The 27,284-nt window shown below is 42.3% G+C and overlaps 1 protein-coding gene and 1 long non-coding RNA gene across 4 annotated transcripts in view; both read right to left on the bottom strand.

Annotated features, from left to right (window-relative positions):
* Positions 1-2,727: 2,727 nt before the first annotated feature.
* LOC123498828 (cysteine-rich secretory protein 2-like) lies at positions 2,728-16,882 on the bottom strand. Its single transcript, XM_045246277.1, has 5 exons — positions 16,578-16,882; positions 13,270-13,406; positions 9,479-9,624; positions 5,319-5,510; positions 2,728-3,332 (listed from the first exon to the last, which is right to left on the bottom strand). Exons 1-5 carry the CDS (start codon positions 16,675-16,677, stop codon positions 3,083-3,085), a joined length of 825 nt encoding a protein of 274 aa, XP_045102212.1. The 5' UTR covers positions 16,678-16,882; the 3' UTR covers positions 2,728-3,082.
* A 38-nt stretch (positions 16,883-16,920) lies between these two features.
* LOC123498829 overlaps positions 16,921-27,284 on the bottom strand; it is a 13,541-nt gene continuing 3,177 nt past the window's right edge. For 2 of the 3 annotated variants that reach the window (XR_006672804.1, XR_006672803.1), the window contains exon 2: positions 16,921-17,833. This is a non-coding gene — a long non-coding RNA (uncharacterized LOC123498829). Of the gene's footprint in view, positions 17,834-17,917; positions 18,024-27,284 lie in introns of those variants that run through there. The other variant, XR_006672805.1, reaches the window with a different exon arrangement.

Raw genomic sequence — 27,284 nt, 5'->3', positions numbered from 1 at the left:
ATCAAAAGCACTTCGTCTTATTAACTCCTCGCCTACAACTAGCTCTCTTCAACCCCTCTCTCATCACCACAGTGTTGCATCTCCTGCTCGTTTCTACCGCTATTCTAATGCTAACTAATCTTCTGATCTTACTAATGGTATGCCTCTCCTCCTTTAGACTTTCTACTTACTTTCATCCTTATTCTGCCAATCTCGTAAATGCAAGAGTTAGCCATTATACAAAATTTTTCTTCCCTTTCACTCATAAACTCAAAAAGTCCTTCCTTGCGTATATGTTTTTTTTTTCTTCTACGACTTTAAATTTTTGAAGAGGAGAGTTGTCAAAGCACTTCTCTAACTTCAATTAAGCCTTTTGACTCTTCTTTAGGGGAAAGCACATCAGTGGGCCTTTCCGCGTATTGTTGCCCTTACACAGTACACTTCTCACATAGAAAAAGGCGCGCTTACAAATAAAGAAAGGCAGACAGAGGAGAGGACAGGCTAGCAGGCAGGTAGACGGACAGACACACACACACACACACACACACACACACACACACACACACACACACACACACACACACACACACCGTAAAACATACCACGATACAAATATAAAGCAACTTAGTAAGAAAGTAAACATAAGTAAAAAATAAACGAATGAATAACTAAACAAATACATAATAAATATATAGAGCTCATTAACAAACAAAAACACTCAAACATCCAACCGAAAATCCACGAAACCAAAACAAAATCTCTCTCTCTCTCTCTCTCTCTCTCTCTCTCTCTCTCTCTCTCTCTCTCTCTCTCTCTCTCTCTCGTAAACAATCCAATGATAATAGAATTTTTCAACACACAAACACGTGACCACCACTCGCAAAGAGACACGTTACATATACTTCCATCCAAACACACAAAACAAGACTATATTACAAGACTTCCAATCACCAACACCATAAGAAAAGTAAAAAAAAAAAAATAATAATAAATAAATAAATAAAGTAAGCATATCAAACTTTATTAACTCCACACTACAAAAAAACAACTACCAAGAAGCAGCAGCAACATGACAGGGCGACCAAGATCCACACCAAGCGGTAGACAAAGGTACTAATCCCGTAATACTGAAACAACTGGCTGGCGGCGACACTGGCAAAGGTGTGGCGCCGCTAAGCTTGTGTTATGTAGCCTCATTATTAGTAGTGGTGGCCCGCCTGCCCTGTGCAATTGTGCTAAATGTAGACTGGAGAGAAGAAGGGGAAGAGAGAGAGAGAGAGAGAGAGAGAGAGAGAGAGAGAGAGAGAGAGAGAGAGAGAGAGAGAGAGAGAGAGAGAGAGAGAGAGAGAGAGAGAGAGAGAGAGAGAGAGATGAGAGAAGAAGAGAAGACAAAAGAGAAGAGAAGAGAAAAGAGAAAGAGAAGAGAAGAAAAAGAGAAAGAGAAGAGAAAAGAAGAGAAGGGAAGAGAAAAGAGGAGAGAAGAGAAGAGAGAAGAAAAGAGAAGAGAAAAGAAAGAGAAAGAGGAAAGAAAAGAGAAAAGAAAAGAGAAGCGAAGAGAAGGGAAGAGAAAAGAGGAAAGAAAAGAGAAAGAAAAGAGAAGAGAAGAGAAGAGGGAGAAGAGAAAGGAAGAAAGAAGAAAAGAAAAGAGAGAGAGAGAGAGAGAGAGAGAGAGAGAGAGAGAGAGAGAGAGAGAGAGAGAGAGAGAGAGAGAGAGAGAGAAAGAGGGTTATATCAACAAAGCAATATTCCTTGTCTACGCCTACTAACACAAATCCATGACACACACACAGGTACATACACATCTACCTACTAACAAATAGTCACACATGGTCCATACATTCATACATACACACACGACAAGCTCGGTACACCCACCAAGGCTTATCTCAATCAATCACTGGTCAATGAAGCTATAAATAAAAAAAAACTAACTCACAACTACAATATATTTCACTGGAACGCTACAGAAAACAGCTACAAACTACATGAATTAGCACTAAAAACACACGCTAATAAACACACACAAAAACAACATAATTTAATGAAGCACACTACCAAATCCCACTACACGTTCACTCGCAATTCACAATCCATAACTCACACAGGACGAAGCGGAAGGAAGGTGATTCAGAAGTGAGGGTTTAGTACACGGAGGCAAGGCTGGCTATCACGAGCCAACGAACACACACTGGAACACTCTCAAATACTCACTTTTTAGTCTCACTGTCGACTGAAATATGCCGTAACACTTCAGAATAAAACAAGCAAAGCCTACGAATGGTTCAGGAGTGTTCGAGCGTGCATGTGATGTCTCGTTCAGCGTTCAAGCCTGTGTGTGTGTTCTCTCGTTCAGCGTTCGAGCGTGCGTGTGTTGTCTAGTGATATTCAATGGGGCATCCGTCTAGAAAGGGTTTACTTTTGAACCTTCCTCTCGTCCTGGGTGGGTTACGAATTGTGGGTTACGAGTGTATTGTTGTTGTGGTCATAATTTTGTGTCCTGTTTCGTAACTAGCTCAAGTTCCTCTCCGTCGCCGGCACTTCCCACTCCTCTCCCTTCGCCGGCACCTCCCACTCCTGTCCCTTCGCCGGCACCTCCCACTCCTCTCCCTTCACCGGCATCTCCAACTCCATCCCTTCGCCGGCACCTCCCACTCCTTCCCTCACGACACAGCGTTGTTCAAAGCTTCGAATCTGATCTGGTTTCGATTCATTATAGTGACAAAGCAAGACCCACATTATAATCGTGACACTATTTATTGAACTATACCGTTTAACCTTTCTTCCAGGGATTGGCATTCTAGTGGACTTTATTTTGTTTACCTATGCCTATCCTTGTCCTACATTAAAAAAAGTACATTAGCACTATAAACCCTTACAAAAACAAAAACTAATATAATGCACTCAAACTTACTATCAAAACATTACAATACATTAATAAAAAGAAAAGGAAAAACGCTTCTACCCCCTAACACACACACACACACACACACACACACACACACACACACCACCACTACAACTAACTACCTCTACTACCCAAACACCACCACCACTGACCCCACACACACTCAACAAACAGTCCTTTCGTCCCACTCACATCACGTCACGGGTATGTAATCTTCCCCTTGCACATGCACGTGGCTCTGCAGCTTCTGAGGCGCTCCAGGCCCTCCTTGGTCTTAGAGTTGCACAGCCAGGGCGGGAAGGATCTCTGGAGCTCCCGGCAGTTCATCCACAGGTCACCGTAGGGGCAGGAGTTAGTGCACAGACGCCGCCCTTTACAGTGTCCCTGGCAACCACTGCAGGGAGGACCAGAGTCGTAAGGGTGTCCAATGCGCTCTAAGAAGTTACCGCTGTAGGGAGACGAGAAGGGAGAGTAATAGGGGGATGAAGATGAGTTGGAGTAAAGGAGATTGTTACTGGAGGAGAAGAGGGAGAGGTAGGGAGAGTAAGAGGAAAGGAGAGGTGATGAGGAAGAATATGGTATGATGTGTTAGTCTGTGTGTAATTGTATCTATCAGTCTATCTATTACTTATCTATCTTCTACTTGCTATCCTTTATCCTTTACGAGTATTGGTAGTTAGCGTAGAAAGGACCCAAAAATCTGTTGCTCTTTGCTATTCATTATCATCCCTTGTAGCTCTTTGTTTCATCCTTTTTATCTATTAATATTTTACCTATATGACGGTCTTTCTATATTCGTCTATATTTGGCTGTCTTTCAACCTACCTATCTATATTCGTTTATCAACTACCTACATACCTACCTCCATAATACATACACACAAAGCTATATATACATTCTTTCTGCTCTTTTCATAACACCTTTCATCCTTTTCCTGCAGGGATTTGCACTTTGACGACCATTCAGTTCTTGGCCAGTAACACTCTCACATACATACATAGAAAAAAAATTATCTATACATATGCATTTACACACACACACACACACACACATTCCTATCTACCTGTTCGCCGCAGAGACGCCGCCACATGTCATTATTAAAGGTGAGAGATGCAGACTGACCACCGCCAGGTAAGAATGAGAGGCAAATTAATGATATTGGAAACTCGCTTATTGGTTCGTTAATTGAGTTGGCGGGCTGATGCAGGAGTCGCGTGGGTTGCTGTCCGTCTGTATGTATGTGTGTTTGTGTGTATGTGTATCTGTTTGGATGTTTATGTTATTTTTTCCTTCATTTCAGTCCAAAGTGTGTCAGTCAATATCCAAACAAGAGCTATAACTGAACACTTTGTTATGTTGCAGTTTGATGTTATTGGAGGGTTGTTGTTATCGTGTCAGTGTGTGTGTGTGTGTGTGTGTGTGTGTGTGTGTGTGTGTGTGTGTGTGTGTGTGTGGCGACTTCTTCCGTAACGATCTCTCTCTCTCTCTCTCTCTCTCTCTCTCTCTCTCTCTCTCTCTCTCTCTCTCTCTCTCTCTCTCTCTCTCTCTCTCTCTCTCTCTCTCTCTCTCTCTCTCTCTCTCTCTCTCTCTCTCTCTCTCACACACACACACACACACACACACACAGACACATTAATCATCATCGCATTCCACACACCTTCCTCTCACACTTCACTGCCTCCATAGATACGCTTCATTACAACACCACCACCACCACCACCATCATACATTCACCACATCACTACACACACCACCACTACCATACACACACACACACACACACACATTCATCTTCACACACTACCACACTTATCATCACAAATACTAACACACAACACACCACAACACTACCACCTCACCACAAACGTCACCACCACAATCACCACATACATTGCCACACTCATCACAACAATCACCAACATGCATACTCACCACGCATCACGTTATGTCGCCATCACATATCCTTGCTAAATTCACCACTAACATTTCTCTCTTACTTCCTTCGTTCTCGCCAAAGAACAGAAAACTCATTATAATTTCATGATATTCTCTCTGCCACTGAATACACACATTAACACAAGATACACGGATCCACACGTGAATCATACATACATACATACATACATACATACATACATACATAAACAAAAACACTGTCTTCTTTAGGAAATGTGTAGCTTAAGTGGGCCTCTTTTTTCCTTTTTTATTTTCTCTTCTTTAGTTGGTCTCGGCCAGATTTCATTTTAAAGACCTAACATGGACAGGAAAATAGAAACAGACAAGTATAACCATGTCCTGTCTACAAACTCCAGGCAAAATGTTGTTAGATATACGCGCTCACACACACACACACACACACACACACACACACACACACACACACACACACACACACACACACACACACCAGTACAGCAGCCATACACATACATACATGGGGCAATAGTTACACACGTAGTTGAAGAAAGGCAGCGGCTTGGCGTGGGCGCAGTGGGCCAGGCCGCAGCCCAGTTGGTGCGAGGAGTGCCACACCAGCTGCGTGTAGTGCCCCACCAGCTTGAGATCGTTGCTGCCGCCGTACGTGAAATGCTCCTTCTCCAGCCACCACGTCTTCACGGCGAAATACCTGCAGGCCAGACAAGTGGTGGTGGTGGTGGTGGTGGTGGTGGTGGTGGTGGTGAAGGTGTTGGTTGTGAAGGTGGGATGGGTGGTGGAGGTGTGTAAAGGTAGTGGTAGTGGTGGTTGTGAGGCTAATGGTGGTGGTGGTGGTGGTGGCGATGGTGGTGGTGATGGTGATGGTGATAATGGTGATGTGTGAAGGCAGTGGTGGTGGTGGTGGTGATATGTGAAGGGTGGTGGTGGTGGTGATGGTGGTGGTGATGTGTGAAGGTTATGGTAGTGGTGGTGGTGATGGTGATATGTGAAGGTATTGGTGGTGGTGGTGGTGGAGGTGGTGATGTGTGAAGGAAGTGGTGGTGGTGGTGGTGATGTGTGAAGGAAGTGGTGGTGGTGGTGGAGGTGGTGATGTGTGAAGGAAGTGGTGGTGGTGGTGGTGATGTGTGAAGGAAGTGGTAGTGATGGTGGTGATGTGTGAAGGAAGTGGTGGTGGTGGTCTTCTAACATTCCAAGTGGACTGATTAAGGGGGACAAGAAATAATAAATAGATAAACAGATGAATGAATAAACTCTAGAACTCTCTTCCTGTGACTTGAACTGTATGGAGGAGGAGGTTTCAACACACTTATCCTAAAGCTTGATTGACGCTTTTATCTTTGTATGGGCCAGACTCCTTAGTGGACCTCATTCTATTTTTCATTGCCATTGTCTCCATAAAAAACCATAAACAAGAAAAAATAAGTAAAGAGTAAAAAAATAAGATAAAAAAAAGCCACCTAACACGATGCATCAAGTAAACTCCAAGAAAGTCACAAAATACCTTAGCTAACTCACGTTCCTTTGAAGTAAGCAAGGCGAGTCAAAGGAAAAAGAAAATTCAGTGAAAGCTTGAGAGTTCCAGAGTTTGTGAGTGAAAGGGATGAGAGACTGAGCTGGTTAAATCCTGCCTGAGTAAGAATGACACAATAGCGGAGAGAATGAGGTAAAATTAATGTAGTGAGACCAAGAAAGGCAGAGCGGCATGAAGTTACCCAGTTCAGAGAAGCAGTAAGCATGGAAATAACAGTAGAAAACAGTAACAGAGAGAGAGAGAGAGAGAGAGAGAGAGAGAGAGAGAGAGAGAGAGAGAGAGAGAGAGAGTAAAACAGTAGATGAAACAAAGACCTGCTGACTCCACCGTGCGTGAAAGAAGTGAGTGAGTGGAACCTCCCTTAGCGTGGAAGCATTACTCTTTACGTGGATGGTTAAGGCGTCTGTGTAGAGTCAACAGCTAGGGGAAAGAGAGACAGGAAACACAGTACATAGTTAAGTCTTGTTTAGTGAGGCACCGAGGGAGAAGTGAAGCATACAGAGGCGCAGTAGCCATGGAAATACCAACACATAATTTACCGGAGATCAAATTGGCGCAGAAATCTCATGTTTAAAGGGTATGTTAGTGTTTGCTCCTTTCTTTGTGTTCCCTTGTGCTGCTGAAGTGAAGCAGGTGGTGGTGGTGGTGGTGGTGGTGGTGGTGGTGGTGGTGGTAGTGGTAGTGGTGGTGGTGGTAGTGTCTTTTTTATGTTTGTGTTTGGATTCTCAGGAGAAGGAAGGCGTTCTCTTGGTGTTTGTCGTTAATAACTCTCTCTCTCTCTCTCTCTCTCTCTCTCTCTCTCTCTCTCTCTCTCTCTCTCTCTCTCTCTCTCTCTCTCTCTGATACTTCTCTTCACCTTCAAACAAGACGCCCACCACGAGAGAGAGAGAGAGAGAGAGAGAGAGAGAGAGAGAGAGAGAGAGTGGGCTGGGAAATGAGTGTTTAATCCGATTATCACAGCCGGTGACTCACGCTCGTGTTTTGTGTTTGTTGCGTCAGATTGCAGGTTTGCCGACCCTTACCAGGCGACACGTGGATGGCGGCGAGCGAAATTCTACCCATATGTTGTTTTTTTTTTTTTCGCTCTTAATTTTCTTTTTGTGTTCAGGTTCGTTAAGTATTCATGTATAGAAGCCTTGCCCAGTGTATCAGGTGCTTTCCTCTCTTGCAAAATATATTATCTCGTGTTTCCTTTTTTTTTTTCTTTCAGTTTGTTTAGATATTCAATTTTGCAAGATATCCTTATTTTCTTTATTTTTTTTTCTATTTCAAGTATTAAAGGCTTGGTTGAAGTATTTGCCACTATTATCTCTCTCTCTCTCTCTCTCTCTCTCTCTCTCTCTCTCTCTCTCTCTCTCTCTCTCTCTCTCTCTCTCTCTCTCTCTCTCTCTCTCTCTCTCTCTCTCTCTCTCTCTCTCTCTCTCTCTCTCTCTCTCTCTCTCTCTCTCTCTCTTGCTAAATGTTATCTTGCAAAGCTTTTATTTTCATTGGGTTTGTTCAATATTCCAGCATCGCAACCCTGGAAAATATTGCCTTTATCTTCTTTAATTTCTAGTTCGTGAAAGAGTCAAGTACCGAAAACCTTGCAAAATGTATAACCCACTTTTCTCGCCTACGAAATATTGCCTCTTATTTCCTTTGGCTTTTATTCAACTTGTTAAATATTCAAGTAGTGTAATCTTGCAAATTCCTGGATATTTTATTATTTTTTCAGCGTATATCGTTCAATATTCAAGTATGAGGCTTTGCTAATTCCATCATCCACTTTACTATCAAACAAAATATTATCTTTTCTTTGTTCTTGCTCAGTTTGTTCAAATGTTCAAGTATTTTATTGCACATCTTCTCTTTCTTTTCCTTTGTTTACCAGCTCGTTTGGTATTCAACAATGAGAGCCTCGCAAAACACGGGATCTACTTCTCTCTCTTCCAATACGTGGTCGCCCATATCTTATGTAAAGCGACCTTGAAAACAAATCTTTCCTTTCTTTATTTTCTATTTCGTTGGACTCAAACACGAAAATCATGCGAAAAATGTATTTACTCTTCATTCTTATTCATATTTCGTTAAAGATTTAAACACTAAAGTCTGGAAAAAAATATATTACGCTTTTTTCTTTCTTTTCCCATGTTGTTAGAGAGTTAAGTATTGGACACCTTGTGAAATAATACCCTACTCTTCCTTTTTTTTTCATTTGGGTCAAGGTTCAAGTTATCACGTTAAATATTATGAATTATGTGCAGTTTTTTGTAATTCGGTCAGGAGTGAAATGAAAAAAACGGCGTTGTCTGATACTGCAAAGATTTTATCTACCCACAAACTCAAAAACGTAAAAAAAATTTAAAAAATAAATTCCCTGATGTGTGTGTGTGTGTGTGTGTGTGTGTGTGTGTGTGTGTGTGTGTGTGTGTGTGTGTGTGTGTGTGTGTGTGTGTGTTTGACTAATAGATTAAAGTGAACACATGATAATGAAATAGGAAACGCATCCGTGCACACACACACACACACACACACACACACACACAGACACTCCCTAATTCCTTCATCTCCTCTTCCACGTAATAATTATATCCCTTCACCCTCATTTTCTTCCCCTAAAATTCCCCTTCCCTCCGCACTAATCCGTACCTCCCTCTCCTCTCCTGTTTCCCTTTCCATATCACCTTTACCCTTTTCCTTCCCATAACACGCCATTAATTCCCTTTTCCATCGTGTTCAGTTCACCATTCTTCCCTTTCCACCATCTCTCTTCCTTTCTCACTTCATCTTCTATTTATTCCTTCTCTATCACTCTTTCTTTCAATCCTTAATTTCCTCCTTTGCTAATATTCTTCCCCCATCCTTTTCGTCTTTACCATCCTATACCTCCCCTCCCCCTTCTCTTCCTCATTCTTCGTCATTCTTTCTTCCTCTAAAATCTTATCCTTCCTCATCCTTTCCTTTTTCACCACTCTATCCTTCTCTATCTTATCCTTCCATCACAGCAACACTAATCTCTCTCTCTCTCTCTCTCTCTCTCTCTCTCTCTCTCTCTCTCTCTCTCTCTCTCTCTCTCTCTCTCTCTCTCTCTCTCTCTCTCTCTCTCTCTCTCTCTCTCTCTCTCTCTCTCTCATGTCACATTAACTCACCACGGGACTTGCTGCGTGGCCACGAATATGTTCTGCCCGCAAGGCCCGAAGGCATCCACGGTGCGTCCTGTGGCGTTATCATGTACCAGAAGCTCACACGCGTCTGCCCAGCGCTGTGCATCTTTCGCCACCTCCTTAGACCAGCTCTGAGGAGGAAAGGCTTGGATATTTTAGGATTCCCAGGATTATATGGTAATGCATGGGTGAGAAAAAGACTGAGAAACACTAGGACTGAGGGATTTCAGGCAAGATTGAGATGGAAAGATTGTGTGATGATTTGAGACAGGAAGGTTTGGATGTTTTAGGATTTACAGGATTATATGGTAATGAATGGGTGAGAAAGACTGGGAAGTGCTATGATGGGAGGACTGAAGGATTTGAGACAAGGTTGAGATGGAAGGATCGAAACATTTAAGACTGGGTTCAGATGGAGGGACTGTGTAGATGATCTGAGACAGGGTTGAGATGGAAAGGGTATGTAGAATGTAGATGAATTGAGACAGGGTTAAGATGGAAGGAGAATGTAGATGAACTGAGACAGAGCTGAGTTATACAAGAATAGGTACAATGAGAAGCGTTGGTGTGTAGTAGCGGTGTCTGTGTGTGTGTGTGTGTGTGTGTGTGTGTGTGTGTGTGTGTGTGTGTGTGTGTGTGTGTGTGTGTGTGAAGAGTAAGTTATAAATAGAACTAGGAAGAATAACAAAAATATATATAATCAGAACGGAAACGTAGAAATGATTGTGTTGGTTTATAATGAACTTTCTTGTTAAAATTAATAGCACTACTACCACTACTACTACTATTACTACTACTACTACTACTACTACTACTACTACTACTACTACTACTACTACTACTATTGCTACTGCTGCTGTTCCTGTTGTTGGTACTGCTGTTATTACTACTAAACACCAACGATAGAGACTTAATAGAGGAAAAAAGAGAAAAAGAAAAGCTAAACCATAAGATGTTATAGAAAGGAGCAAAGAGAAGAAATGAAGGAATAGACACTGAAACATACAAAAAACTAAACAAAAAGAAACAAAAAACAAGGAAAACATGACTGAATAAAAATGAAGAAGCGAAGGACTAGAGAGAGAGAGAGAGAGAGAGAGAGAGAGAGAGAGAGAGAGAGCAACGAGGTGTCTTGTGTAAGGGAAGAAATAATGAAGAGAATTTTATAACAAGGAAGATGAGAAGCTGGGGTAAGGGAGAGGAGAGGGGATGGAGAGTTACTCAGCGATTCTGGGAAGAGAGGAAGAGAGAGGAGGAGAGGAAGAGATCAAGGAAGAAGAGGAGATGAAGGAAGAGGATGAGGAGAGAGAGAGAGAGAGGCTTTCATTTTTTTCAGGAAGCAAGTGTTTAAGAGAATTTTGACCCCTCATTCTTTTCGTGAGAGAGAGAGAGAGAGAGAGAGAGAGAGAGAGAGAGAGAGAGATTTAATTAATTGATTGTTTGACAGAAAAATTAATACATTCTCGAGAACTATTAGGTAATTGGACAAAAACTTATTAGAAAGCAATAGCACTAAGAACAATAACTCTCGCACTTCCTGTCCAGACAAAGAGAGAGAGAGAGAGAGAGAGTTCTTCATGTCATGTATATATATTATGGGTTCTCTCTCTCTCTCTCTCTCTCTCTCTCTCTCTCTTCCTATTCCCTTTTTATCTCTATTTCTATGTGTAAAGTTCTAACGATCTCTGCTTTCCCCTCCGTTATCATCTTTCCCCCTTTTCAATCTTCCAAACTTCCATATTCTCTCTCTCTCTCTCTCTCTCTCTCTCTCTCTCTCTCTCTCTCTCTCTCTCTCTCTCTCTCTCTCTCTCTCTCTCTCTCTCTCTCTCTCTCTCTCTCTCTCTCTCTCTCTCTCTCTCTCTCTCTCTCTCTATGCTCCAAACTTTCCCTTTCTCTTCTCTTTTTCCCTCTCTTCTTTCATTTTTCCCCTTTAACATAATTTTCCTCTTTTTCCTGTTGAAAGGTATGGTGTTTCCTCCTTCCCTGTCTTTCCTTTTCCTTGTTTTATTTCCTTTCCATATTCAGTGTCGTCACGCATCTGGGTTTTCCTCCTTTTGTTTTTATTTCTGCTTGTTTCCTCCACTTCCTCCTTCTCTCTCTCTCTCTCTCTCTCTCTCTCTCTCTCTCTCTCTCTCTCTCTCTCTCTCTCTCTTTTCCCTGAGGTTCTAATGTTTTCACCTCTTCCGTCCTCACCCCTTTCAATTTTTTCTCTCATTTTCCCTCCTCCTTCGTTTAACTCTCTCTCTCTCTCTCTCTCTCTCTCTCTCTCTCTCTCTCTCTCTCTCTCTCTCTCTCTCTCTCTCTCTCTCTCCTTTCTTTCCCTTATTTTTTTCCTTTCTGTGTCATTTTTCATACTTGTCTTCTCTCCTAACTCTTTTTCCCTTTTCTTTTCCTGCACACCATTCATTTCCAGTCTGCCAGTTTTTGTCTTTATTTTTTTTCTCGTTTTTGTTTTATCTTCTAATACACTCTTCCTTCTTTATTCCTCTTCTTTGTCTGTCAGTTTATTTGTTATTTTTATTCATTTCTCCCCGCCCAACACAATTTTCCTCCCTTTTCCCTACAAACCACATTTTCTTCCCCCTCCTTGTTTTTTTCCCTTCCTGTTTCCTCTTCTAACTGACTTTTTTTTTTCTACCTGAGAATCATTTTTCCCTTTATTTGTCAGTTTTTTTTTTTCCTACTCTTGTAACTAATTTGTCTACTTTCCAGGTGAAATATTTTTTTCTTACTTTTTTCTTCTTTCCGAGTAAAGGTTTACGTTTTCTCATTTGCCTTTTACCTTCTTGTCTGTTTCTTGCATCCATCTTTCCTTTTTTTTTTTTGCAATGAACAATTCCTTTTTCTCTTCTCTGTCTGTCCTGTTTCCTGTTCTAACTCCTGTTTTGTTTCTTTTTGTTCATATTATTTCTTCCTCTTATTTCTCTCTTGTCTCTTCTTTCTTTTTTTTTTTCTCTTTCTCCTCCAATTCCGTGATATTTGTCGTCCTCCTCTCTATTTTCCTCCTCACTTCATCTTTCTCTCCTCCAATCACAGACACTCATTTTCTCTCTCTCTTTTCCCTTCTCTCTCCATTTCATTTTTCCCTCAAACCCCAGACTCTTCTTTTACCATTCCGCCCCTTCATCTTTTTTTTTCCTTTTCCTCGGACTCATTTGTCCTCTCTTCCCTCATCGTCCCTTTAGCTTCCCCTCTTCCACAGCCCCCTCACTCCTTTACCCTTCCTTCCCTGCCGATCTTTCCCTTCTTCTCGGATTTTCATTCACTCTCCTTTCCTTCTCAACACTTTCCCTCTTCCTCCCCAAAATACATTCCCCTTTTCTCCATATCTTTCCACCCTCCCCTTCCACAAGCCCTTCTCCTTTACGTCCCTTCATGTGCCCTTCCTCTGGTTCACTATTGTGTCCTCTCCTACTCCTACTCCTTCCTACTCCTTCCCTCCTTTTATCTTCACTCTACTTTCCACTTCAGCACAGTATCTTCCCTTCCATTTCCTTTATCCTCTCCTACCCATTCTCATTCCCCTTCCCCTTCCAGGTTAGGTTAAGTTGAAATAGACACTCTTGTACCTTCCTCTCCTCTCCTTCCTTTCTTCTTCCCTCTACTGTCCATTTCATCACCCTTCCCTCCCCTTCCCTCTTCTTTATTATCCTGCAGACTTCTATCCCCTCTCCATGCCTTCATCTCTTCTCCCCAAGGCCTAAACTTACCCACTGTACCCTTCCCCTTCTATCTTCTCCACCTATCCTCCCACCGGCCCACTCCCAGACACTCACCATTGCCAGCATGTTCGCCGCCTGGGGCTTCACCTTGGATCTGAAGCTGTTATGGAACTGCACGAGGCGGCGCTGTACCCGGTACTTGCCTGGCTCAATGGACCGCAGCTGCAGCCTCCTCCCGAACAGCCTGGGCACTGCAGTGGAGAGGCGAGACGTGTGGGAGAAGCAAAGATATTTTTAGACACAGTGATAGACGTGAGTAATAGGCATAGGAAATTGCATGAGTGATAAAGGATACTATTTTTGGGTACACGAGAACGATGACTCAAAAAGACGAAATATTTGATGGTCTGGAATATGAGCAATACCCAAGATTGTTTTCAGACACAGTACAGTGATGGTCGTAAATAATAAATATGAGGAATATATAAGATTAATTTGGGGTATAAGAGAACGTTGACTCAGAAAAAAGAAATTAAATTCTTGGCAGTCTGGGATATGAGCAATACACAAGATTGTTTTCAGACATAGTACAGTGATGAGCATAAATATGTTACAAGAGACACAGACAAGTGATTGCAGAGACAGGAACGTGAGGAATGAACTATGGCACTATTAAACAGACTGATAGGCGGAATTAATAAGCGTGATAGATTGAATAAGAAATAATTGGAAATATTTCAGAAAGACAAGACAGAAACGTGTGGCGTGAACCTGGATACCTTTAAGCCAAGATGATATAGGTGTAGTGTAAAGGAGGAAGGGAACTATTTGAAGACTAGGAGCAGTATAAGTGACAAGGAAGACTGTTTTAGGTGATAAGTAGAGTGTTAGGTTATTTCTAGAGAGACTGGTAGAAGTAGACAGATTGATTGGAGTAGACCATCTTGGGTGTTATATTTAGACAGACTGCTAAGAGTAGACTGTTTGAGAAGGTCATTTTTGGACAGACTGGTAAGAGCAAACATGTGGGAGCTTATTTTCAGACGAAGTGGTAAGAAATAAATAGTAATAGCAAGGTAAGAATGATAAGCGAGACCATTTCCAGACGTGATAGCGCGGAGTGTTTTGGAATTAAAAAGACCAGTGACGGAGAAGAGTGTGAGACAAACAAGGTTATTTCTGGAGAGAGAAGTTGGTGCGAAGTGTTAAGTGATAGAAAAATATTGTAGGACCAAGAGCAGCGTCGATGACAAACAAGACTATTCCTAGACGTGACAAGCATGCAGACTGTTTTCGACGTGAGATGATAAGGGTATTCTGGGACATCGATTCGCATAGTGTTAAGTAATACATGGTGCCATTTCAACACGAGTCGTTCATACTGCTTTGACATGACTGCATTTCTAGATAAACGTTGAGTGAAAGATGTGAGGGGTAAATATTAATAATTCTTTTTTCTTTTTTTTTTCTTTTTTTTTATGAGTAGTGTAGTGTAGGTAATGTACTGTAACCCACTATTTCCTCCCTCAATTTTTGTCGCTCATATCTCTCGTCTCAATCTCTATCGCCACTCACTCAAGTTGCAGTTAATAAACGAAGCTATTTTTTTTTTAAGATACTGATATCTGATATACATACAGCTTTGATATTAGGAGTAAACAAAAGAAAGAAAATATATTAGTGTGTGTGTGTGTGTGTGTGTGTGTGTGTGTGTGTGTGTGTGTGTGTGTGTGTGTGTGTGTGTGTGTGTGTGTGTGTGTGTGTGTGTGTGTGTGTGTGTGTGTGTGTGTGTGTGTGTGTGTGTGTGTGTGTAGGTGTAGGAAAATGGAAATGAAGAAAACAAGTAGTGAAAGGATACACTGAAAGGATTACGTGCCCAGCAACCTTATGAAACAAAACTGGCTGACTTTTTTATAATTCTTCTGTAACTATCTTTTGGGGAGAAGAATATTGAAGAAACCTTTTTTTTATAACTTGTTGCGTGGACTACCCTAACGAACCACACAATCTTTTTCACGCGTCCGTCTCAAGTGGTTCACAAATTGTCTTCCACGACGGCCTCACCAATTTCCGGTACTAATAATAGGGACAGGAGACGCTTTAGTGAACATTTACGTCTTAGACTAGAGGAAGTCAATTACATACTTTTTAAAGAATGATTTTTGGGAACATGAATTCACTCCTGTATCCTTCTCACGGTCCCACAGTTTACGAGACATTGGTTAAGAAAGAAAGTTATCATTTACATCACTCCAACGGTAAAATTCATCTGAGCTGCCTAACATAGCGCCACGAGATAGGCGAGCGCTGGTGCCGCTGTTTGTGACAACATCGCTGTCCACCCACGTTAGGATATTTGGCACCTCTTATTATTTTTTCCTGTTGCAGTGACGTCACAGATGACGCACTCCCTCGCTGGACGGTCGTGAGAGGCTGGGAGTGTGAGCCGCGCCTTGCAATCTAAAGAATATAAATAAACAAACGTGTCTTTCCCATTCAACACGTTACACATCCATTCTGTTGCCACATTCTTCACATTCAGTCTCTCCACTAATAATCCTGAACTCCTTAATCCATCCAGTCATCCATTCTTTGATCCATTCAGCCATCCATTCCCTAATCCACCCAGCCATCCAACCATCCTTTCCCTAATCCATCCAGCCATACACAGCCTACCTCCCAAATTCTTCCAGTCTACTAACAACCAGTTCAACCTTTCCATTACTCCTCCTTAACCCATCCCGCCAGCCACCCAGCCACCCAGCCACCCAGCCATCCAGCCACCCAGCCACCCAGCCATCCAGCCACCCAGCCACCCAGCCATCCAGCCACCCAGCCACCCAGCCATCCAGCCACCCAGCCACCCAGCCACCCAGCCATCCAGCCACCCAGCCATCCAGCCACCCAGCCATCCAGCCACCCAGCCACCCAGCCACCCAGCCAAGCCACCCAGCCATCCAGCCACCCAGCCATCCAGCCACCTAGCCACCCAGCCACCCAGCCATCCAGCCATCCAGCCACCCAGCCATCCAGCCACCAGCCATCCAGCCAGCCACCCAACCACCCAGTCCAGCCATCCAGCCACCCAGCTATCCAGCCAGCCATCCAGCCACCAGCCAGCCACCCAGCCATCCATCCAGCCACCCAGCTATCCAGCCATATCCAGTCATCCACTCTCACTCTTTCCCTCTTCTTCCAGTCAGTTCAACCTTCTCATCTCTGACCCTTAATTAAATCACTCAGCCATCCATCCTTAACTCACCCAGCCATCCAACCATCCAACCATCCAGCCACCCATTCTCCGGCCTCTCCACCTCCTCCAATCCTTTAATATAACCTTTCCATCTTTCATCCCTTCTCCACCAACCCACTCCATACTCCACCATGCTCCATCCACCCACTCCTCCACTCCCTTTACTCACGCCTGTCTGTTCGCCACGTCCGCCGCGCCACCTGCATCGTCGGCATCACCACCACCACCACCACCGCCGCCGCCTGCATCCACCGCCTCCACAGCCTCATGACGCCTGCGCTGCTACAAGGGCGCGGCACGGCAGACAAGGCAGTTCTCACTATTCACCCGCGTCGCCTTGGTAGCTTTTAGTCAACTTTGGTTTGGTTCATTAATTGTCATGTTTTTGTTTTGAGTTGTTATTTTGGTTTGTTGGTATTTTTATTGTTTGTTTTACTTTGTTCTTGTATTGTTTTTTTTTCTATTCTTTTCTATATTTTTCTGTCTATTTTTCGACGATTTTTTCCTTAGAATTGTTTTTTTCTTTTATTTCATTTTCGTGACCTTTTTTTTCTGTTTGAATCGTTTCTATATTTGATTTATTTTCTTCATGAGCTTTTCTCCTTAAATTGTTTTCTAACTTTTATATTTTTTTCATATTTTTTTCTCACTTTAAATTGTTTCTGCCTTACTGTTTCTATGTTGTTTCCACTTTTTATTTATTTTCAGTGAGCTTTCCCTTTCAATCTCCTTTACTTTTTCATATCTTTGCTTTTTTTTCCAGTTATTTTCACCTTAAGTAAACTTTCTTGAGTTTAAACTGTCACCACACATTATCAACTTCTCTTTCCCACCACCACACTACACCACCCACTAGCAGTTCATTGTGTTGCGTGACATTGAGACATGATTTTTCTTTCCAGTGTCTTTTTTTCAGTAATATAATTATCAACGCACGTAATGAACTTCACATCCCATTACTTTTTCTTCAGTTTTTATCTCTCAAATAAATAAAAACACCATAAATGAAGTCAAAAGTAGCAATTTACTTTCAGGACTCTTATCACTTCACAATGAAAAAGAAGCAAAACACACTCAACACTCGTCCTCATATATTAGGAAAGAATATTATCCTTTATGATTTTCATTTCTTCACTTTTAATCACTCGCATATCAAATACTTTCTACCAAACCTTCTTTTAAAACACCTAATCACTTGACAGGAAGGAAACACTGTATATAAACTGTATACAAACACAAAAGTCACCACCAGTTCATCCTTCCACCTTGACGTTCTCCTCTAGACTTCAACACACATTCCTCATCCCCTCACAAGCTTCTCCCGCGGCCAGTCTTTACAACACCAAAGAGGAGAGGAGTCAAGAGCCAGGCCTGTGTCTTAGCTTCCCTCTGAGGCAGTGAAGCGAGCGATGACCCCACGACTCTCTGCACGAAGAAAACAAGGGAACTGTAATTTAAAACATCTCTCCATCTTAATTTTAAAAAGCAAATGAGGGAACTGTTCTTTACCATCGTAATTTCCAAAAAGGCTCCATTGGAAGTCATTAGGATCGTCAAGGGTGATTTTTACGACTCAGGTAGAGGTTGTAAAGTAAGGAAAATAGGAATATACAAACTGGGGAATGCAGGAAAATAATAAATAGAATAAGTGAAGGAATACATTATAAATAAATAGTTTGACAATACATGACGACAAGCACATGAGGGGAATGGGAATATAGATGCTGGGAACTGGAGAAAAAAATAATAAATCAAGCATACAGATGAAGAAGTGATAAATCAATAGGTGGAGGATACACGATGACAAATAAGTAGGAAGACATGGACATGGACAGATGGGAGATGCATGCATAAAGAAAATTAGACGAGGAATACCTCTGAACAAACAAACAGACAAGAAATGAACAAGAGTAAACACAACAGAGTACACATGAAAAAACAGTTGGATAATAGATTAATACAACCAGGTGAAAAATACATAGATGAATAATAACCACAAATGAAAACACACAGGTTGATAATACAAAAAAAAACAATGAAACAGGTTAGAAAGAAAACAAAGCAAAGGAAAGAGGAATAAACAAAGGCACAAAAAGAGGGAAAAAAAAAACTGGGGGAAAGAAAACATGAGAAAGAGGAGAGGCAGAAGGTAGAGGTGGAGAAAATTAGGGCAAATAATAAGCGATATGAGGTAAAGATGAGATATTTGATGATGGAGGAAGCTGGCGTGTGGAGGAAGGAGGGACGTCAACGAGTGGAAGGGGCGAAGAGGAGGAGGAGGAGGAGGAGGAGGAGGAGGAAGGATGAAGAAGAGGGTACAGGAGGAGGAAATACGAGTAATGGTGAAGGATATGATGAAGAAATGAGAGCGGACGATAAGGTTAGAGGTAAAGGGAGACGTGAGCGTGAAGAAGTGGAAGACGGAGTGGGGGAAGGAGAGATCTGAGTGAAGGCAGGGTTTCCTTATTCGGGGTAACGGTGGGTATTCAGATAAGATGTCTGCTTTAGCCCGTAAACTCCCGTGAAAAGCCCATACGGTGTGACTATGAAAAAAGAAAAAAAAAAACTAGAATGAAAAGGAAAAAAATAGGGAACATGAAGGAACATGAGAAATAATAGCTAATTGAATGTGAGAGAGAGAGAGAGAGAGAGAGAGAGAGAGAGAGAGAGAGAGAGAGAGAGAGAGAGAGAGAGAGAGATGGTAATGATAGTATTGTGTCTGTGGCTTACAACTAAATAGTGCTTTGCGTGAGGCGGAATCTGGCCAAAGGTAACGAAACTGATAAAAATAGATAAATAGATAAGCATATAGATGAATAGTATAAGTAAACCAAATCAATCAGCCCTATTGCAGCTCATCACAACCTAACCTAACCTAACCTAACCTATCCACACATAAGCTGTCTCCACTAAACTCCAAACGAATCCAAACCTATTCCAACTTCATCCAAACTCAATAAAAAAAAAAATATCCACAACTTACTCAAACAAACCATAAGCTAACATGACTGCCTAGCCTAACCTAACCTAACCCATGACTACCTAACCTAACCTAACTAAACCTAACCAAACCTAGCCAAACTTAACTAAACCTAACTAAACCTAACCAAACCTAACTTAACCTTAGTAAACCTAACCTAACCTAACCCACCCCATCCCAACCCAACCCGACCTAACCTACCCCAACCCATCCCAACCCATCCCGACCTAACCTAACCTAACCTTGCCAAAACCTATCCTAACCCAAACCTAGTGCAAGCTACTTTAACCTACCTTGACCGACCTTGGCCTTCTGCGACCTACCCTAACCTGCTCTAGTGATGGAGGGCGTAGGTCAGGGAGGAGGGGTTGGCGGGTGTCTGGGAGCCGGCAAGAAAGTGCTAAGGTTTATGTAGATTAAATTGTTACGAGGCTAAGGTATGCATGAGCTTGTGAGGAGGAGGAGGAGGAGGAGGAGGAGGAGGAGGAGGAGGAGGAGGAGGAAGAGAGGCATGAATCTCTGCATTATGAATTTCACTCTTCCGTCAAAAACATCAGGATAGAAAAATATAAAAGTTGTGGTAACAATTTCAAAACGTGGTGGTGGTTGTAGTGGTGGTGGTGGTTGTTGTTGTGGTGGTGGTGGTGGTGGTGGTGGTGGTGGTGGTGGTGATGGTGGTGGTGGTGGTGGGGGTTGTAGTAGTGGTGGTAGTTTTGTGGTGGTGGTGGTGGTGGTAGTGGTTGCCAAAATGGTAGCAGTTGTCAAAATGGTGGTAATAGTAGTAGTAGTAGTAGTAGTAGTAGTAGTAGTAGTAGTAGTAAAAGTAGTAGTATGAATAGTAGTAATAGCAGCATTTATAATAAAAAATAAATAATGATAATAATGATATTAATAATAATAATAATAATAATAATAATAATAATAATAATAATAGTATAACAATTCCTCTCCTATTTTTCTGAAATAAAGTTGATATCTAAGAAGAGAGAGAGAGAGAGAGAGAGAGAGAGAGAGAGAGAGAGAGAGAGAGAGAGAGAGAGAGAGAGAGAGAGAGAGAGAGATAACAGAGACAATAAGAAGAGCTAACCAACAGACAGAGAAGCAGAAAAATAGAAAGACAGACAAATAGACAAAACAGAGAAACAGACAGACAAACAGACAGACAAGAAGACAGACAGACAGACAGACAGACAGACAGACAGACAGCTGCATGGTACGGTCATTAGAGTGGTCAGTGGCAGTGCATGATCTCACAACAGTCCAAGCAAACATGCACAGAAACGAGAAACCCAACATCTACCTACTCTGACCCCCAACCCACCCTCCACCCACAACCCCCTCCTCTCTCGTGACCCCACTCCCACCACGCACCTGGCACGAGGACACGAGGGCGCAGAACACAAGTAAGCAAGGCAACATGAGCATCAGTAAACAAGAGGACAAAAATGCGAGGACAAGGATTTTAACAGACAAAGGAAACAAAATTCGATGACATGAATGGACAAAAGGACAAAAATGCGAAAAGACCGAAATGGGAGATAAAGGAGATTAATAGACAAGGGGACAAAAATGGAGGAAAGGAGATTAATAGGCAAGGGGACAAAAATGGAGAAAAGGACATTTATAGCCAAGGGGACAAAAAATAGAGATAAAGATTAATAGGCAAGGGGACAAAAATGGAGGAAAAGGAGATTTATAGCCAAGGGGACAAGAATGGAGGAAAAAGGAGATTAATAGGCAAGGGGACAAAAATGGAGGAAAAGGACATTAATAGCCAAGGGGACAAGAATGGAGGAAAAGGACATTTATAGCCAAGGGGACAAAAAAGGAAAGAAAAAGGAGGAAAGGATAATGAGAAAAGAACACACCTGACACCGGAACACGAGAAGAACATAACATTAAGTAAGTAAGGAAACAAGAACATGAACAGACAAGAGAGAAAAAAAAATGCGAGAAAAAAAAGCATAGGACAGAGAACAAGAACAGCAAAAGACAATGAGAACAATAAATACAAGCAGATAACTTAAGAAAACAATGGAATTTTAATACTAAATGACAACAAAAACGGCAGAATTTACGACAATAAGAGAGGAGGAACACTAAAGGATCAGGAAACACAAATACAACAACATAACAATATGAGAAAAACAAGGAATAAGAAAATAAATACACAACGAAACAAAAAAAGAGAACAAAAGCAAAAGAAAACAAGAAGAGAACATTGAAAGACAAGAGAGAACAAAAGAACACACGAATACAAGAAAAAACACAACTGGTATGAGAGCAGAACATAATATCACAAGAAAACAAAGAACATCAAAATAAAAGGAAGGAAGAATAACATTAAAAGAACACTAATCCCCTTGTGTATCATGACGCGTTTCCATATTCATTCTGCTTACTATTTGGGGGATTTGATACAGCTTCAGAAACCAATGTGGGAATTAAAATAGTGAGGACTGTAGCCATTAATCATCTGACCTCCATAGACCCTTCCTAATGTCAATAAAATGTTCTTTCTAACCGTACACTAATTTCAAATGTGTCCTAGTACCGAAAAGGTGAAACAGGGGAGATCTCAAAACACAAAAAGACAATAACGAAAATAGAAGAACAAGAACACAAGAACAAGTGCCAAAAAAAAATAATAAAAGAACACAAAACAAGAGAAATTTCAACACTAAGAACACAATAACGTGAGAAGTAAACAAGGGAAGCTGCAAGAAAGAACCAACAGCCAGCCGTACACGTGGCAGTCCTTTAATAAAACACTCCCATCACCAACACAAAGGAATACAAAGAAAGGACAAAGTATGAACCCACATTGCTTTAAGTATTTACTATAAACTATAAGGTGTTAAATTCTAAAAGTGAAGAATGGAGGGTAAGAGAGGGAGAAGGAGAAGAGAAGGAGAAGAAAAGGAGAATGAGCAAAAACCGAGGAGGAGGAGGAGGAGGAGGAGAGAGGAAAGGAAGGAAGAGAAGGAGTAGGAGAAGGACAAAAAAGAAAGAGAAAAAAGAGGAGAAATTGGAGGAGGACGAGAAGGGAAAAATAGAATGGAAAAAACACGGAGAATGAGAGAGAGAGAGAGAGAGAGAGAGAGAGAGAGAGAGAGAGAGAGAGAGAGAGAGAGAGAGAGAGAGAGAGAGAGAGAGAGAGGTAAACATGGACAGGTGGAAGTAGTGAAGCAGTGAGAATAAAAAGAAGAGAGAAGGAATGAATTAGATCAAGTGGCATAAAGTGGTATAGGGGTCATAACAAAGAGGACATGTGCAAACTTCCAAGGATCAGTAGCAAGGATAAAACCAGAAACAATGGGTCTAAGCTTGACAAATTCAGGTTTAGGAAAGAAATGGGAAGGAACGGTTTCTTTAACAGAGTGGTTGATGAATAAAACAGACTCAGTAATCATGTCGTTAGTGGTGAGTCAATAGGGAGCTTTAAAAGATTAGATTAAATTATGGATGGGGATGATAGATAGAATTAAGTAGATCTGCTCATACAGGGACTGCCACGTGTAGGTCTAACAGCCTCGCGCAACTTCCCTCATCTTCTTGTCTTCTTATGTAGAAAGATGAGGTAGTGGAGCCAAGGATGATCGGATAAAGATAATGGAAAAATATTACGAACGAAGAGACGGAAAAAAGAAAAGAAAAAAAAAGCGGTAATCGTTAAAGAATGCAGAGTAAAAACGAATTAAAAGAAAAAACAACAATTGGAGAACAAGAGAAAAAACAGAAAAGAATGAGATAAACTTAAAATATTGAAGAAAGGAAACGCAGAGAGTAAAACCAGAGAGAGAGAGAGAGAGAGAGAGAGAGAGAGAGAGAGAGAGAGAGAGAGAGAGAGAGAGAGAGAAAGGTGAGTTAATGAGGTGTCAACACAACTAAGAAACTCGCCTGGCTGACTGACGCGTCCTACAATCGTCCCAAAACAAAAAAGAAAAGAAAAAAAAAAGAAAGATGAAAAGCAAGAAAAACACATGAGAAAAGCAAAGGAGGAGACTGAAAACAATCTTATTATGTTGTATATTCTAACCATTCTCTCTCTCTCTCTCTCTCTCTCTCTCTCTCTCTCTCTCTCTCTCTCTCTCTCTCTCTCTCTCTGACACTGTTGTCCTTCTGATGCTCTTCCTCTTTTCTTTTTCTTCCTCCTCCTCCTCCTCCTCCTCCTCCTCCTCCTCCTCCTTTCCTACTTTGTCCTCTTTTCACCTCCAGCTTCTTTCTCTCGTCGTGTCTTCATCTCTCTCTCTCTCTCTCTCTCTCTCTCTCTCTCTCTCTCTCTCTCTCTCTCTCTCTCTTGAAGGCAATGACTCCTCTCCTCTCTCTCTCTCCTCCTTAACACCCCTTCCTCCTTCCCTCCTTCCCTCCTTCCGTACCACACCAACCCCTGTCACCTCCCTCCTTCCCTCTCGCTACCCTACCAGCTGTCCTTCCCGCCACTCCCTGCCCCTGCCCGCCTCTTCCCGCTTCTTCCCGCCCCTGCCCTGCCAATCTGGGAGTCCTGATGACCGCACCAGCTGAGCACACACCACATGCCCGCTAAACACAACTCACAAACAAATGTACGAACGTTTTTTATCTTTTTTGTTCCGTAAAGTATTTTCCACGCAATTAATGGGAGAGAGAGAGAGAGAGAGAGAGAGAGAGAGAGAGAGAGAGAGAGAGAGACAAATTCCTCGCCACGGTTGCCAAGTCCAAAAGAGGAAAGAAAAATAAGAAAAAAGAGAAAAAATGAAGAAAATCTAGGAAAAAAAGGAACGAAGCTTAGCAAAACATTCCTTTCCCAGCAGGAGTGTGGAGGCGAAAGTGTCAGTCACCCCTCCTTGAAAATACGACCAAACATGACAGAAAACGTCAAAGGTTAACGTACACACACACACACACACACACACACACACACACACACTCTCTCTCTCTCTCTCTCTCTCTCTCTCTCTCTCTCTCTGGTTTGATTGATCCAGCAGTCGCCAGTAATGCAATAAGGCAGTTCTGGTGACAAGTAACGTGGGAAATGATTGTAGTAGTGGTATTGGCGATCGTGGTGGTGATGGTGGTGATGGTGGTGGTGGTGATGGTGGTGATGGTGGTGGTGGTGATGGTGGTGATGGTAGTAGAAGTAGTAGTAGTAGTAGTAGTAGTAGTAGTAGTAGTAGTAGTAGTAGTAGTAGTAGTAGTAGTAGTAGTAGTAATCGACTGACAGCCTGTGAAATAAAAAAAAATCAAATGAAAATAATTGCCCCAATGTAAGAACACTAAGAACACTGCAGAATGAAAGATTTCGTACACCTGCAAGACATCACACTCACACGCAACACAAACACACGTAAAAACACACAACACAAGTAAAAACAAACGTAAGCAACACAACACGCAACGCAAACGCATTCACATAACAAACAAACCACAACAAACCACTCGGTAAAAAACACACCCCAGTGAACCCCACAACCTAATCCAACCCAACCCAACCCAACCTAATTCAACCCATCCCATCCAAACTCAACCCAACCCAACCCAATCTAACCTAACCTAACCTAACCTAACCCAACCCAACCCAACCCAATCTAACCTAACCCAACCCAACCCAACCCAACCCAATCCAACCTAACCTAAACCCAACCCAACCCAACCCAACCTAATTCAACCCATCCCATCCTAACCCAACCCAACCCAATCTAACTTAACCTAACCTAACCCAACCCAACGCAACCTAACTTTACCTAACCTAACTGAAACTGACATCTGTGCTGCTGGAACACCATGACCTCACCTAACTTGACCTGATCTGATCTAACCTAACACATCCGCCACTGACAGAAATGGGAGTGGTAGGGACTGGGAGGAGGTAGGAGGCTAAATGGGACTGAGAGGGGCTAGAAGGAACCAGGAGCAGCTGGGATGGGTTGGATGAGGCTAGAAGAGATTAGAAGGGACTGAGAAGGGCTACAAGGAACCAGGGAGCAGCTGGGATGGATTGGGAAGGACTGAGAGGGACCGAGAAGACCTGGCAGGTGCTGGAAGGAGTAGGGAGGGGCTAGGAAGAGCTTGGAGTGGCTGGAAAGGGCCGGGAGGAGGTGGGAGAGGCTGAGATGGACTGAGAAGAACTGGTATGGGCTAGAAGGGGCCGGGAGGGATTGGAAGAGGCAGAGAACGACCGGGAAGAGCTGGGAGGGGCTGAAAGGAACAGTGAGGGGCTGGGAGGGATTGATAGGGGCTGAGGGGGACTGGAAGAGGTCGGAGAGAGCTGACAGGGGCTAGGAGGGGTTGGGAGCAGCTGGGATGGGGTGGGAGAAACCGGGAGGTGCTGGGAGGGGCTGAGAGGAGGATATTGGGTGGGGAAGGAGGGAGGCGCTAACTTGTGTGAGTGAGTTATGGCGGTGCAACAATGAGGTCACTTAGCGCGCTGGTTACCAAAATAGCACTGCCTTTCCCACCAATAGACTACCGTGGGAAACCGAAAAAAAAAATCATATTCACCCTCATTATTAGTGTATAGTCAGTCTTTATGATGCAAATGCCTCTTAGGGAAAATTGATACATAACGATGCGATATCACAACAAAATAAAGTCTAGTGCATTATGTCAGCCAGAAAAGAAAAAGAGGAAAGGATTTTGTTGCGACGGGGAAACAGTAACATCACAGGGCGTCATTTAGAGATACAGGAGAACAATCGCTGCTTCTCCCGATGAAAAAAAAAAAAGAATAGTGAGACAGGTTTGAATATGTAGTGGTGGTGTACTTTAGGAACATTAGAACATTGCGTATGAACAAAAAAAGATACAAAAAAAAAATTCAGTAGGACTACATGTAGCTGTCTTGTTTGTTTTCCATACATATTCACTTCCGCTCATACGTCAGAGAATATTTCCTTTCCTTTCCATCAACATCAAGAACAACAGGTCATGTGGTATCAGATGAAGTTACTCGTACCAAAGCCAGTGTTGCCAGTCCTTCTATGAAACCTACACTGTACACAACATTCACAAGATTTTTTCACTCATGTATACGAGAACCTGTTCATATTGTTCACTGTGTGTCTACATTCACAAGACTTCACTCATGTATACAAGGACCTATTGATATTGTTTCTGTTCCCCTTCTTGCAGCGTTGAAAGCAAATATTTAACGCATTTTTAACATCATGATTAACTTCGATTCTTCTCCCACTATGCAACCTACCGCGTACAGATTCACTCGATATTATCAATACACCTCTAGATACAATTAATATTTACTGTCTATCAGTGTCAAAGAGCCACAATGACACAACAAACAACAATTTATGTCAAAAAAGAAATTAAATGACTTTCTCCTCTTACCAGAACTGCCTTATTTAAACCCACCAAACTGTCTATATTTAAATTTCCCTTTTGGTTCAGCGGCTAAAAATAACAATAACACCAACAAACAAACCATCAATTAAATCAACAGCAAAAATAAAACTGACTTCCCCACTCGAAAGAAAACTGACAAAAAAAAAATGGAAAAAAAGGATTCGACCTGCCGATTGTTTTCATTTCCTTTCCAGCAGAGTCCAGAACAACAAATTTAATGGAACGGGATTTGTAGAAAGACTGGAGGGGAGGAGTGATGCGCTACACAACGAGGAGGAAGAGGAGGAGGAGGAGGAGGAGGAGGAGGAGGAGGAGGAGGAGGAGGAGGAGGAGGAGGAGGAGGAGGAGGAGGAGGAAGAAGGAGGAGGTGGTGGTGTTAGTTTGTCGGTGTGTGGATCAGTAGGAATTAAAGTGCTTACTCAGATGGTGTGTGTGTGTGTGTGTGTGTGAGAGAGAGAGAGAGAGAGAGAGAGAGAGAGAGAGAGAGAGAGAGAGAGAGAGAGAGAGAGAGAGAGAGAGAGAGAGAGACTGAGATTGAAGGCCCGGAAGGAAGCGAAG

This window comes from Portunus trituberculatus, chromosome 48, assembly GCF_017591435.1.
Source record: "Portunus trituberculatus isolate SZX2019 chromosome 48, ASM1759143v1, whole genome shotgun sequence".
Classification (NCBI taxonomy): Eukaryota; Metazoa; Arthropoda; class Malacostraca; order Decapoda; family Portunidae; genus Portunus; species Portunus trituberculatus.
The sequence above is the reverse complement of the archived record's forward strand: the minus strand, read 5'-3'. Positions and strand labels throughout refer to the sequence as shown.